The sequence below is a fragment of the Barbatula barbatula genome, assembly GCF_947034865.1.
Source record: "Barbatula barbatula genome assembly, chromosome: 15".
NCBI classification, from domain to species: domain Eukaryota; kingdom Metazoa; phylum Chordata; class Actinopteri; order Cypriniformes; family Nemacheilidae; genus Barbatula; species Barbatula barbatula.
In genome coordinates, this window is record NC_136778.1 from 6,806,217 (window position 1) to 6,821,120 (window position 14,904).

General features: G+C 39.0%; 3 protein-coding genes across 3 annotated transcripts; 1 reads left to right on the top strand and 2 right to left on the bottom strand.

The window, feature by feature from the left end:
* Positions 1-396: 396 nt before the first annotated feature.
* LOC306904983 (uncharacterized protein) lies at positions 397-3,266 on the top strand. The gene is made up of 2 exons (XM_079475284.1): positions 397-870; positions 935-3,266. The coding sequence occupies exons 1-2, from the start codon at positions 531-533 to the stop codon at positions 1,630-1,632; spliced, it is 1,038 nt and encodes a 345-aa protein (XP_079331410.1). The 5' UTR covers positions 397-530; the 3' UTR covers positions 1,633-3,266.
* A 3,646-nt stretch (positions 3,267-6,912) lies between these two features.
* kcnf1a (potassium voltage-gated channel, subfamily F, member 1a) lies at positions 6,913-9,708 on the bottom strand. The gene is made up of 2 exons (XM_079475285.1): positions 9,622-9,708; positions 6,913-9,304 (listed from the first exon to the last, which is right to left on the bottom strand). Exon 2 carries the CDS (start codon positions 9,295-9,297, stop codon positions 7,825-7,827), a length of 1,473 nt encoding a protein of 490 aa, XP_079331411.1. The 5' UTR covers positions 9,298-9,304; positions 9,622-9,708; the 3' UTR covers positions 6,913-7,824.
* Positions 9,709-10,453: 745 nt separating this feature from the next.
* On the bottom strand, positions 10,454-14,432 carry drc1 (dynein regulatory complex subunit 1 homolog (Chlamydomonas); the record flags this gene model as incomplete). The annotated part of the gene is made up of 16 exons (XM_079474569.1): positions 10,454-10,489; positions 10,573-10,675; positions 10,788-10,940; positions 11,150-11,265; positions 11,350-11,442; positions 11,522-11,611; positions 11,722-12,070; positions 12,260-12,394; positions 12,500-12,639; positions 12,772-12,894; positions 12,968-13,054; positions 13,186-13,323; positions 13,409-13,592; positions 13,815-13,927; positions 14,136-14,223; positions 14,305-14,432. The coding sequence occupies 16 exons, from the start codon at positions 14,430-14,432 to the stop codon at positions 10,454-10,456; spliced, it is 2,076 nt and encodes a 691-aa protein (XP_079330695.1).
* Between the last annotated feature and the right edge of the window lie 472 nt (positions 14,433-14,904).

A 14,904-nucleotide genomic window follows, 5' to 3' on the forward strand; every position in this document is an offset into this window, starting at 1 on the left:
TAGTTTTTGTCATTTCTAATGTCTAAGCTTTCCTGTAGCTCAGTGTTAAGAGTTCAAGGTTATAGTTCACAGGTTGTGGGTTTGATCCCAGGGGATTGCAGATACCTATGTATAAATGTATAGGATAATACAACGCAAGTCGCTTTTAAGCGTCTGGCAAATGCCTAAATGTAATTGATTTGTTATTAACATAGGGTATCAAGCATCTAAAGTTATTCAGACATCACTTCTAGAGTAAAACATCCGCTTCAACGTTTTTTTCAGGAACATGTATTTTCTAGTCCAAGATTAAATGAAAAATATAAATATATTTTTTCTTTTAGAAATTTATTAGCAGGTCCACAAACATGTTGAAAACGTTGTGAATGATTCACGAGAATTGATTAGTGAAAGTCTGATGTTGCTCAACAGCTTGAAACCGATGTGAACCTGGAAAATACGTGTTTACATGTTGACCAACGTGTTTTTTTTATTTGGGTCTATAAAAAGTTGGGAGACTTTTTACCAAGGCATCTCCTTAAAAAACAGCCATGCACACGTTTTGTGTTTTACCATATGTGCTTCTCGTCTGCTTTACTTGTGCGCAAAACAGTGTTTTGAACCCAGAACGATGCATATCTGTCCGGGGATCCAACGAGGTCACGGTCACTTGTCTTTATGCCAGTTTCACACAGTTACCTAGTAAGTCTTTTCCAAGTAATACTACAGACTTAAATGTGCGCTTTAGCGATATAAACTCCACGGTGCTGCTGGATGACCTCAAGCGTTTACCTGATTTAAGCACCCTCCATTTGATCAGAAACCAACTGGACGCATTACCTGCGGACCTGCTGAAGGGCCTCTCAAATCTTCACGTGTTAGACCTTACAGGTACTTCTCAAACATTCAAAATATTTGAGTGTAGTTCTGAAGTCTAATCTTTTCAACCTTATAGGTAACAATCTGACAACTTTACCGGCACGGGTGTTTTACCACTCTCCTCTTGTGGAGCTCACCCTCTCCGATAACCTCCTCTCTGAGGTGAATGCTGACTGCATTCCTGTAAACGGCTCTCTCCAGAGGTTGGATTTATCTTCTAACAGGTTCACCCAGATACCTGTGGCGTTCCTCAAAAGACTTTGCAATCTTGAAAGCTTAGACTTAAAAAGCAACCAGCTGGAGGATCTGTCCGCTGGAGATCTAAACTCTCTATCCAAACTCGATGCTCTTTACCTGGAAAACAACAAACTCAAGTCTTTAGATGCCTCGGCCTTCAGTGGTAATCCAAACCTTGGCCAGTTATTCTTGGGTGGCAACCGTTTGGAAAACCTGCCTGCAGGAATCTTTCATAGGCAGAGTCAGCTAGTTTTTCTTGACTTAAGTAACAATTTCATGAAAAGCGTGACTCCAGGTGTGTTGGATGGACGTTTGTATGTGGTGTTTTCTGGTAATCCCTGGCACTGCGACTCTAGTTTGGAATATCTGTGGCATTGGATGCATAAGAATAGACTTTATCATTCTGATGATGTCACTTGTCAATCACCTGAACGCATGAAGGGTAGAAACATCACTGAAATTGCTGAGACGGAGCTTGGGATCAAGGTTGAAGTGAATTACAAAGTGACAGGCGTAATAAAACGCAGCATTGGATGACGTGGCGAGAACGTTGCCGAAATTCCCCAGCAGAGGGCAGTTTAATGACGGCATTTTACTGACGTAAATGGATAAAAGTTATTTACAAACGCATAAGTGTACGTATTACGTAAGTACAAAATAATATATTGAATGTGGAAAAACATTACTTTGCTGCCATTAATGCAATCACAAAATATACCATGACGTCACTAAGATGAGTGGCTTCTGTCTGTTTGGCTTTCTGTGTGTCCTTGGAAATCTCGTATCTGACTGAATGTCCCTGTGCTTTGGAGAGATTTATGACTCCTGTAAACAGTGCAGAGGAGGTTACTTAAGAAAATGAAACCTTTTTACGAAGGGTTGGGTGAAACACAAATAAATGTTAAATGACCGGATTCGCTCCTGTCACCAATATTTCCTCTAGTTGTTTCTAGTGTTGTTGAGTCATTGAAGTGGTGAGTTACAGTGACACACTTTGAAACAAATCGCAGACCTAAAGAAAAGCATGCTTAAAAACTTCCTCGAAAAATGATCTGCATAACTGACCAATTTATCTGTAAAGAGACCTCTTAAATTCAGCGATAAACATCAAATAAAAATATACAAACACTCCATGTTGAAATACTTATAACGAAAACTCACTCTTGTGAAAATTCAAGAGATATATCACAATTCATAAAGGGTTTATACATTTATTAGAAAAACACACACTGACTTCACACTTGTCTTGCTATTCAAAGTAATGAATCTGTATTCACGCGACAAATCATGCTCTCATTTATTGTGATTGTATAGCCCTACACGAGTCAATAAGAGAGAAATGTGTATTCCAGGAAATGAATCTAATTTTATGTTCATAAATGTATATAACCATCCCAAGGGCTTCCAAAATGTCATTTGTATCGCTTATTCTTTTTAATGCATCCTTTTCAAAGCACTCAAAACGTATCTATTTAAGCAGGAAAATGGCAATGTCAAACCAGCTCACATAAATTTTAATGGACCCAAAGCCATTGCAAATAAAGAGAAAAATCAATTGATCTGACATGGTTTAAGGAGCAGATGCAAAAAGTCATGTTAAAAATGTGTGTAAAAGACCAGCACAGACCAGAATGGCCCATTCTAGTCCAAACGGGGTCAATGTGAACTGGTAGACAAAAGCAATGTTACCGGTTGAGTTAGTTAAGAAGCTCAATGGAGATCAGCATATCAACATTCTGACTACCTGTCTGATTCAGTTTCACCTTCTGTAAAGAGGATCTGAAGGTGGTTCATTGCTTAATGCAACTTAAAGCTTCTGATGTTCCGTCTGACAAACTGGCTATTACACACACTTAACTGTCCTTAACAGTGCTGCGCCTTCAGGACCACAAATCTCATGCGCTTTTACAGCAAGAATAAACCCTTTCAGAACTTTAAAAGAACACACACACACTAAAAACTATCTGACCTTGAATACCCTCAGAGTTGACTGAAAATGTTTTATATCATCAAAGTTGATTGAAAAGTCTTTAAATGTTTTAATAGAGACGTATGTGTTCAAGACAATTCCCTTTGAACTACATTAAGATCAAGCTGGGCAAGTTGTTCGAGTCTCTGTTCTGTGTGTGGATTTGACTCAGAAATAAATTGCCATTTTGGTTTCTCAAAGGAATAGATTTATTCTTTTATTAGAAGTCCTTTGTACTTCCAACTGGTAGCATTTTAGGGAATTTTGATTGTTTTCCTTTTGATGTTTACAGTTTTTATCCCTTGGAATTCACATTGAATCCTGTTTTGTTTCTAAGGCATTGATTTAAAATTAAAATAATTCTAAGGCTATCTCACATATACGTGACATTAAAAGCAATAATACTAATAGCATTTGGCAAGATGTTAAATTAGCATAAAATTGAAATAAACAGCAGACGTTTAACGTTAAATAAATGTTTATTAATTTAATGCATCTGAGTCCATATTTAGCTGTTAAATCCTGACCAGTGCAATATTTTTCATAAATCAAGTAATCTTAAATATATCCATTTGTGAAAAGATGAAATGCATCTTAAAAGCTTAAAAAAGGATCACGTTGACTCTAGATGAGTATTTTGGTCTTATAACTCCTTGCCAAAAACTGCTTTGCGCTCCGAATAGTGCCCATATATCCTGAGAGAAATATGCTGATAATTTAACTTTCGTCTGGTAATTCATTATGCAAAGTAATGGCTTTATTCCATACCGCACTCGCTCTGTCACTCATAGCCAATTTCCTTAATGAAATGTCTGCTAGAAATGTAAAAAATACCTGCAATAAACATTTATTTTGTGAGACTAACACACTCGTCTGCCTGAAGGGCACTGCGTTGGCTCCCTTAGAAGTCTTGTGTTTAGAATGTGCCGTCATAATATTAAAAGGCGGGCATTCGATTCTCTGCTGTTTTAAGGATGACCTTGTCGCAAGTGAACTATGACCGTCACTTCCTTTAATGTTAAATTAGTCCCACTGGATTATGATTCTCAACAGCAGCTGAGATGACATGAGTTTGTGAAGAATGAATCCCTGAGTTGCATTTCTCATGTCTTCAAGCACTCAGGAGCTACTGACAGCTACCATTCCACCTCATTTATTTATCACCTGATTTCTTCTGTCAACAGGACGTTGAGCGTTCCCTAGTTTTCTCCTTTGCATTCTTTGTATCCACATTTAGCATAAAAGGTGGCAGACAAGCTTAATCGGCTACTGCATGTTTTTACTGTTGTGGCACTGAGCCATCTTCCCACTGTAGGCAGCGCTTGACTTTTTTTACCCTAGGTCAGTCAGAGGTAAACCACTCTGGTCATGATTTGAATGCTCATTTCAATGTCAAATGAATGGTATGGGTAGAGAATGCGTTGAAATAATATGAGGCATCTGATCTTTATAATCCAATCAAGTTGACTGTCCACAAATACTAAATAGGGGCAAGCACTCCAGAAATGTTTTCCCCCTTTAAGTACACTGTATAATTATTTCCTGCTGTAAAGTTGAAGTACAATTATATTGGGTTTACATTTCAATATTTTTAGTCAGTTCAGCTTGCTATTCACTGTCCTTCTGAAGACTCTCCATATTTAGTGAATACAATTTTTGCTAGAAATCATTATTATTAGTCACCTTAATGTTTGTCAGGCTAAGGAAATATCTAACCAAGAAAAAGTATTAAAAACACAGTATTTAATTATTTAAAAGTTACAGATTTGAAAGTTATAGAAGGACAGCGACGATTTGTTTTTACATTATTTCAGCTCAAAATAAGTTATGGCAATTCACAACTGGTTAAAAGTTGAATTGACTTAAAAAAATAAAACAAACGAAAATTACAGTGTAAATGGGCAATAAAGTGCATAATCTTCTTAAAATATTGACCTGTCAACCTCGAAAGGTCAAACTTAAAATTAGATGCGTTTTCTTTTTATGTCCTTTTCCTATATTGAGACATCAAAATTTGTATTTAGAATTTTTTTCCCAGCAAACATTAAATTACAAAGTTGAATTAAAAAGATAAAATATGTAATTTATCAATTAAATAAAATGTTGGCAAATTATGCCGAATCGAGGTCTTTTTTTCTCAGTACTCAGTGTTATGTGCAACTGAGATTAGAACCCATGTAGCAGGCGAAAGCATTACCTAGGTGCCACAAGGTGGTGTGTTTAGACCCAAAATGCAGAGACAGACACAATAGTTCAGTTCAAGGGTTTTACTTAAAAAGGCAGGTCAAACGTATCCAGCAAGGAACAGGCGAAAACAAAAGTAATCTGCATCAAACACAGGGAAATACTCTGCCACTACTCACGGACAGGTTTCGTCACCATGACTTCACCAGTGTCAACTCAAGACTGAGCAAGGAACTCAAAATGACAGGGGTATTAAATAGGCAGCTTAAACAAGGTTCAGGTGAAACCAACAAATCAATAACGAGAACATGTGACAAAAGGAAACTATGAGGACCTCACATGGCCACAAAAGGAACAGTCACATAATTCATGACAACTCAGTAACAGTTTTCTTGTTCTCTAACTGCATTTTCTATAAAGGTCAGTTTTAATAACTATGATTATTTTTCTCCAGATTTAACCGCAGTATCGTCACTCAGCTACTCTAAGAGCACTTGAGTAATTTCCTTTTGTGAAGGAATGGCTTTATTCCTGCAGCATAAGGGAGAGGGGGGCTTTTACAGTACTTTTAAATGTCACAATTTCTTTGGTTATGCTGTGCAGGAAGGTGGAGGAAATCACTCTGACCGAGTCGGTTTAAATGACGGCAGCTGCTTTTGTCTCGCGGTCCATTGATCTACAGGTATGTAAGTATATTTACATTTTCATTCAATTTCAGATAGTTGACATTGTGAGAGACCTCACTTTACGAATAATGATCACCCAACACCTGTTTGTGTCTTTTTGAACAAATGCTCGATTATACTCTCACAACCTTTTCCATGCATAATGACCTTTCATACAAGTTGAAGCAACTTTGTGTAATGGTTGAGGGGAAACATGGTCCCTCGTATTTTTAGAAGATGACAAACAGTGGGCTTAGACATAGCCCTGGTGTGGAGAGCAAGCGATGTGCTCTAGTTACAATGCTGAATGTGTAACCCAAAACTGATCCACGGGGCATTGAGTTGGATTTTAGCAACATTCAGTCAGCTGCATGGAACATGTGCCTCCCTCTCCGGCTTCAACTTGTGTGAACTGGGCATTTCATCGGCTTAATGGGACCCCAAATTGGAGTCTCGAAATGATAAGTGCCAGCAGGGTGTGTGCGAGCAGTACAGAGGTGCATTTTGCTGTATTTATTTATGTTGTAGATGGTTATGTGTGTGTTTGGAGAGAACATTTTAGGCATCAGCTGTTTGTGTGTGGTGCCAAATGGGCTGAGTGGCTGGGGGCCAGTGATTACTGGCTATTAGTAGTGCCGTCTCCTTTGTCCACCCACGTACCATCTAAACCATATCTCAGTGTCCAGAAATCAACAGACCTACACAGATAATCTCGCCCTACCTTTCCATGTGGGCAAAAGCACATTCAGAACCCTATAATTCACTAGGCCAAAGAAAGAATAACACCCACACACATCCATGTCTTTCAAGACCCAACAAATGGTGCAGAGTGGCCACACCCTGAACGACACTCAAAGCACCGCAGGGATGTTTAAATCCTCTGGTGACACATCATTCCTACATACGCCATTGTTCAATAAACAGATTGGATTAAAACATCTAGATTTTTGAGAAAAAAAGTACAGGTCATTCAAGCAGGCATCTATCTGAACTGGACGTAATTGGAGGGGATCGTTTTAATCATTCAATACAGTTGGTTGTTCATGGCAATAAACTGTAATAATAACAAGATTTTAAACTTGAAATGGCATATTGTATTATGTACATTCATTTAACAGTTCATATATATTGTTTGTTGGGTTTCACTTTGTTTTAAAGTTTGAACTAATGTCATTGTCATTGCTAAAAAAGAATAAGTGTAAATTAAATAAAAAAATAAAATGGCACAAGCCCAACAATGAATACAGCCTCCCAAAGGGGATTTTTACATTAAACAATAAGGAGTTAAAATTCAAGATGATACAACACATAAAAGTTGCATTATGATGTCATAGCTATTTTATCGTACATGGCTTCATTTTTGGTAAGGTGATCTGAATGTTATGTTTTACATTACTGTCAGACTCCTTCAGACCCCATTGTTCTAATAAATATTTTATTACTTTTTATTTTTTATTTAAAGATTAGACGGAGTTTGTTTTATTTAAAGAAATGTCTCATTTAATGACATTTAAACTATGCAAATTACAACTAATTCTTTATGAAAGCACACAAAAAGTATAAGTTTATGCATTTGGCAAAAAGATTACAGCAACTTACATTACATTTAATATACATGTGTTCCCTGGAATTGAACCCACAATCTTTGCGCTTCAAGTGAGCTACAAAAACACACTATTTAAATGTGATTATATAGAAACATAAATCCTTCAGGGGTCAAAATTGTAAACGCTCCATCAAAGTTTTGGTTATTGCTCTGTGGACTTATTACCTCAAAAGATCAATAAAAAAACATTGTTTATATTATGATAATTACGTTTACACATTACTGATCAAGCTTAACTTGGGTTCCAGTGAACTGTCCATGTTGATTAGCTGTTTACAAACATGACAATCTTAAAATCAAATCCCTCAGCTGTTCTTGAATCTGTGCACAGGCTGTCGTTTGGATCCCGTAGCTGTATCGTACGGGTCACCATGTGACGCATTAACAGCAGCACTGTACCACCCTGAGCTGTTGCCACCCGATGCCCCTGTCCTCTGTGCTGCCATTTTACCATCATCCGGGGACCCTTGCTCTTCCTCCTTTGCGCGTAATGCCATGAGTTCAATCTCGTGTTTGGCAGCGGTTTCAAGCACGCGCTGTTTGCTGTAGAAAATGACAAAATTGTTAATAATCGGGTGGATTGGCAAGGCAATTGCTATCACGCCACATAAGAAGCTGACAGCGGCGTTACACCTGCCCAGCGTGGTTTTTGGGTAAATGTCTCCATAACCCACAGTGGTCATAGTAATGATGGCCCACCAAAAAGACTGGGGGATGCTGGTGAACATGGTCTCCGGATGGCTTTGCTCCAACGTGTACCCCAGCGCAGAAAACACAAAAATCCCCACGCCCATGTACATGAGCAGCAGGCCCAGCTCTTTCAAACTGCTCTTAAGCGCGTAAGTTAGAGTTTGGATACCTGAGGAGTGGCGCGCCAGTTTGAAGATGCGCGCAATGCGCATGATGCGCAACGCTTGCACCGCTTGCTGCACGTTGGCCAGCTCCATCATAGCAGTGCCCAGGTGCGTAAGAATCAACACCACGTAGAAAGGCATGATGGCCAGAAAGTCTACTATATTCATGAAGGAAAACACGAAGCGCACCTTGTTAGAAGAGGAGATGAAACGCAGGACGTATTCCACGGTGAACCAAATAATGCATGCCGTCTCGATGCACTCGAGGGTCGGGTGTTCCACGAAGTTTCCATCGGCATTCTGCACCTGCAGCTCGGGGATGGTGCCCACGCACATGACCACAGAGGAAAGCAAGATGAAGAAAAAAGACACGATGGCGATTACGCGCGCGGCCAAAGATGACTCTGGTTTCTCCATGAGCTTCCACAGGAACACTTGGCACCTCTGGACTCTAGTCGCCGTAGCATCTCCCTCCAGATCGTCCAGTATGGTCTTTACTTTTTCCGCAATTTCTGCAAGTTCAGTTTCCACCTCGTTTAAATTACTTGTACAACACTCGTCCAGATACTCCGCATCGATTCCCCAGAAGTCCATCTCTCTCATGAAACACATAGGGCAGATTCCTCTTTTCATATGAATCTCTCCGTTGACATAAAGCTCCATGATGCACCTGAACGCCTCCGGATCTCTGTCAAAGTAAAACTCTCGCTTTGATGAGTCGTAGTCATCACAGAGCGCAGAGAGATCTTGCGCGCAGTCCGCGGCTGTGTTTGCCAGCTGCCCCAAGCGCGTCTCTGGATATCGGTTCAGCATGTCTCCGTAGAGAACGTGCTTGACCCCGCCGATATTTACCGCGATCACCGTCTCTTCGCTCGACCCTGAACTGTTACAGTCGGCATAACGCACTCTCGGTAACTCCCTCATTCTTGTTCTGGAGCACAATCCATATTTGATGAAAGTGAGAACGGGACAAAACGTAAGTTGTTAATGTGTGAATGTATTACGAAAACAAACTAGTGATGGACAGCATGTCTTAAATTATTTAATCTGCATATGTTTATTCATATAGATTACATTATTTTCGGTGCGCATATAAAAACATTGCAAACAATAAAAGAAACTCTAAAAGGTAAAGCTCTAAAAACATGTTCGTACACCTCATGTAGCCTTAGTTTGCATATAACATAACTCGATTTGGGGATTCGAGATAATAGCAATTATAATATAGTCAGTTCCTTTCAAACTTACGGAGGTTTGGACACAACACGCGAAGAGAGTCTTCTCAGTTCAGCTGCATAATGTCCGTTTGCCGTGTGGACAGAAGTATAACCTCTAAAGATCAAGACATAAAACGGGTGAGGGGTGCAATACTAATGCAAGTGTATGTGTGTGCGTGTTGTGTGTGAAGGACAGAGAGCAGTGATGGGAGGGGTGTGATAATTTATGTTTATAGAACAAGCTACTTTTAATGCAGCCATTAAACAGCACATACACTGTTAGGGTATAAATGAAAGTACACATACAAATATCGGCCTCATTGAAATCTTACGTTACATACTACTTTTTCACCCATACAACTCTTAGCCTATATATTTGAGTGTATGCATCAATTAGCCTATTAATTCGATAAACTTTGTTTTGTTCAACTCTACTAAATACTAACATACAAAGCAAAACTAATAAACATTTGAATGTATCTCTTGCCTGTCGCTTTGTCAACAGTCTCCAATGGTGGAAAATCAATCAGCGCCTTATTATTTTAAATATCTCTCTCTAGTGTTGGAAAATGGAACTGCAATGGAGCAAATGTTCCAGGAACATTTGCTTCATGTAATATAGTTGACTTCATATAATATAAGAAAATATAATTACGAATTTTTATAAATAAAAGTTTAAAAATGTATATATCTTTTCCTTTTATATTTTTTGTTCTTATTAATTTGAATTCAAATGACTAAATACATTTACGACTTCAAATACGTCGTTGAAATACTTTTCATTCAAATTAAAATACACTTTTCCCCCAAGTATTCTCTGTAAAATGACAAAGGAGACAATGCACAACAATTCGAAAACGGCTTCATCTGGTTGGGTGGATGTTCAGCTCAGAATTGACCTATCAGAAGACAGACAAATAGAACATTTGACATTAACAGCCAATCTGTACCTTAATGACATGCAACTGGCACATAGATTTACCTTGGAGGTTGTATATTGGTGGAGTAAATTCCTAAGCTCTGTATTCTGTTGTTTTACACTCTGTGTTTCCACTAGAAGCTCAGCCCTTTCAGTTAATACAGCACTAAAGAGAAAACATAATTGTTATACTTATAAAATCAAGAACTGTGTGATGTAATGTAAGGCTTGAATTTGGGTGAAATTTGTAAATGATTGATCACAAAATGTGCTCCTACTGGTATTCATTGAGAGCTGTATCTAGAGCGGCCCAAAGCTTGAGTTTGGACTCTGGAATGACATTAGCCAAGCTTTCCCAATATGCTGCATCCTTAGAGTCATCTCTCATATTCAGCTCCAAAACACTGCTGTGTTGTGAATCCCAAACATCACTGGACACACATTCCAACATAAATACAGTGTAAAGTTTTTTTCCTTTCGATATCCTTTCGCTTAATTAGTAAAACATGGCTTTAAGAACAACACAGGTTGGATTTCTAGAGCACATATAGAGACATTATATCATTAGAATTAACTGTATATGCAGGAAATATCCGTCAAATGCATGTGTGATTAAAATAACCCACACGAGCACACTGACCGGGGTCTACAGTATTGGGCAGTAAAATCTTTTAGGGCCAATAATGTTTCATTTGGATTGATGAGGTCAGTGGGCTCAGCTTCTGATTCGCTCCGATCGCTGTGTCCCTCCTCTGCCTGAGAAACAAAAGTGCAAGTCATATTTAGTTTCAGAGCAACATTGATGCCAACTCATGTGATGGTAAAACGGTTCACACTTACCTCCCGATCCCTCTGTTCTCTACCCAGCTGTTTGTACTTCATAAAGAATTCTGTCATTCTATACACATCTTCCTCACTCTCAATCCCCATTGCCTGCGTTCATGCAAGAGGAGATTATTATACGATAAGGATACGTTTTGAAAAAGGGGGTCTCTTGTGAAGTTAAACTTACTGAGAAAACAGCATCCAGCTTCACAAGGGACTGCTCACTTTTCTCCAGAGAGGACAACAGCGTTTGCAGTTTACTATCTACTAGAAATCCCTGAAGAGGGAGAGATGAATATTGGAGGTGTAAACACGAGTATGAATTTGTAGTAAAGAATGCTCAAACTAAATATGGTTTTAAATAACCGCACAAACACGCACACTCACCGTCTCATCACACAACAGCTCCAGAATGTTTTTGACTATTCTCCTGTTGACTCCGCCAGCAGTGTCCTCAGATCCCTCGATTATATCACCGCTTTCCTCTTCCTCTTCTTCTTCTTCTTTCAGGGCATCTGCAGCTGCCTGTCTAGCAGTCCTGAAGGCCTGCTGTTCGCTCCTGATCGGGCCGGACCGCTCCATTAAGTCAAGCGGAGGTGACTCCCAAGCAAGACCCAACTGTTGCTCATGAATCAGGCGGTCGACCTCCAGTGCCCTGTGTGCCAGGTTCTTCACCTCTGCTTCATTCATGAGCCAAACCTTTTCATAGCGTTCCGTATCTAGCGCTGCAAAGTGTCTGGCCACATACACACACATATTTACATCATTGTGAGCAGTTAGAGAAGAGCTTTCTGATGTTTCTAGTGAATCCCCACATGTTTTTATAACCTTGTCTTACTTACTAAGTGTTCGTGTAAGTTTTTTGTAAGTATATTTGTGATTTATTCTTTAATACTCGCTCAAGTCATGATTTAAGTGTGCTCACCTTGCTTTCTTCTGCATGTCTTTGTATTGCTGATTCAGGCGTGTGTAGTCTTTGCTCAGTGACTGGTTCTCCAATTTTGATTCATTTTCCTGCTCTGAGCATTTAGACTTTAGATTGTTGACAGCATCTTGCATTCTGAAAAAGGAACATTTGACCATCAGTTCTAAAGATAATCTAGAAACGAGTTTATTTTGATTCGCTAGACTTGCATGAAATGTAGTAAGATAATGAAAAAGTAACCTAATGAGTTTCCTTTTTAATTGAGATTTTAAGATTGTGTTCTCCTCTTCTCGTTTCTTTAATGTTGTGAATTTATCATCAAGTCTCTCCTGATTCAGGTGACAACTGAACTTCATCTCCTGTACCTTCATCCTTGAATTCTACACAAACAGAGAAAACAAAACCTTTTAACGTTTACCTGGACTGTTAGTATCTCTAGTAAACAGGAACGTAGAAGCAATTGTTATGAACTATCACTTTAAGGCACAAGGTTATTTTTGTGGTGTATGCACCTGCACTTCTGTATCCAGTTTGATTTTGTCTATGTTATATTCCTCAGCTGTTTGTATCCTTAGCTTGTGTAGCAGGTCCTCATGTTCCTCCATGAGGCTTAAACTCTGCATCATGTTCTTCAGCTGCAGACATATACAGTCAGAAAGAAGATGACAATATGCTAGCTATTATAATGACTTTTTGTTTGCTCTTTACCTCTTTATCACAACGTTCCTTCATCTGTTGTTCCCATTTCTTTCTGTTTTTGGCTAGCAGAGTTCTCCTCTCATCGCCAAATGAGTTCTATAATATACACATAAACATTTATGCATGTTCCCAAAGATATTTATAACACAAAACTGTATATTTTCAAAAGCATGATCTTTATGTATGGTGTTATTGCTGGCCTCCAGTATGCAGGGGCAGTACTACACCTCAATTTGGTGCAACTTCTCCCTGTATGATGTTTTCAAACTTGAAATCTGTTCCTCCATCCTCTCGATCAGAAGGTCTATGTCCTTAGCCTGCTTCCTCAGGTCTTTGACATAGCGATCATCACTCGCTTTCAGCTCCTATACAAACAAACAAACAAACTGTCTTATCTGCACTTGTTATGGAGTTTGTATTGTTTGTATTGAGTCTTAAGTGTGTCTGCACCTGCTGTAGATCATTGATCAGTTTATTCTTATCATCTGTAATCTGGTTGCATAGCTGCTGTTGGCTGTTCAAAGCATCCCTCAGATCTAGCGGTCTCTGTTTCATTTTACCCTCCGTCCATTTGTGAGTGATCTCCTCGTACTTCTCCTGGCTGGACCTGGCCTCGTTTTCCAGCTTTTCTCTCCTTTACAGGATCAAAGGTAAATGAGAGAAGAGATAAAAACACTTTTAGTGTGAATACAAAGGTTTTCTATATGTTTGAAGGATACAATTTCAAGCTGCCTTTGGCAAGTACAAATTTCTTTGTTTTTTTGTGTTATATTAAGGGCATTGTGTATATGAATAATATGGTCTGGGAGCTTGCAATGCTAATAGGGAAAGCATACAGTAGCCTGTATGTGAATACCTCAGTCGATTTGCCTCCTCTTCGTCAGTTCTCCTGTTTGATTCTCTGGCGTCTGCAGCTACAAGAATGTTGGTCACCAACTCCAGGCCATCACTTTGTAATTTTGCCATGTGCTGTTAAATACAATATTTTAACAAACAAATGTACATCACCCAGTATATGCATTTGTGCAGTGCATTTGCATTCTATAAAGCTTCAACAGACAACTCGGATAGACTCCGCTCTACATGATTAATCCTGGATGTTGTTAGTATATGAGTATAATTCTATTATTTACTTTATTGATCTGTTTATATAGTGATCTTAAGATTTTAATATTACCCTTTCACTTAACTCCACCTCCTTCTGACTTTCCCGTTTTTCCTCATTATTGGTCTCTTTTCTCAGCAAAACCTCTCCAGGCTTACGTCTGCAATACCACATTGCACATTTATATCAGTGGGATATTTCTTGCTAGCTAATGCTAAAGGGTAAAGAGATGAACGCTTACCCTTTCTTGGCCTCATTCCGCGCGGCTATGCGCAAGCGGCGCGCTTTGATTCTCTCCTCCTGATTGTCAGACTCAACAGATGGTCCAGGTTCGGCCTCATCGACTGCAACCGATTCGGTTTGATGCATTTTAAAACAAGTTAAGTACAGCAGAATGACAAACACAGCACCAAGAGAAGTGAATAAGAATGCGCAACGAAAGTGCGCGTTTTGTTTACAAAACGTGTTGCTATGATACAGCTCAGGTGGCGCTCGCGCTTGGTTGGTCACATCCTCGGTCGACAGCGTTGAATGGGGCGATTTTTGCTTTGGAATGGCTGGATTAATTTACTATGTGCACCTATCTGACAGAGCCAACAAATTAAACGAATAAATGATACATTTTACAGTAGCACACTTTTATAATATTTTTTTGCTCAGTCTTATCCATTCAAATATGTGTTATTGCATTGAACCTTACATACTGAGATGACAGCATGCTTTTACAGTCTTCTAGATAACTTAGACACTGTCTGAGCTGCGACTGAAGTATTTGTGCTGTCATGATCATCGTTTTAATTCGTAGTAAATACAGTGGCTTAAGTTTGGTGGAGACGGTGAT

What these genes read in the sequence shown, in the direction of transcription:
- LOC306904983 (XM_079475284.1), top strand. Translation starts at nt 531, where the DNA reads ATGCACACGTTTTGTGTTTTACCATATGTGCTTCTCGTCTGCTTTACT. An exon ending in TCACGTGTTAGACCTTACAG is followed by an intron (nt 871 to 934) that starts GTACTTCTCAAA and finishes TCAACCTTATAG; the next exon opens with GTAACAATCTGACAACTTTA.
- kcnf1a (XM_079475285.1), bottom strand. Translation starts at nt 9,297, where the DNA reads ATGAGGGAGTTACCGAGAGTGCGTTATGCCGACTGTAACAGTTCAGGG.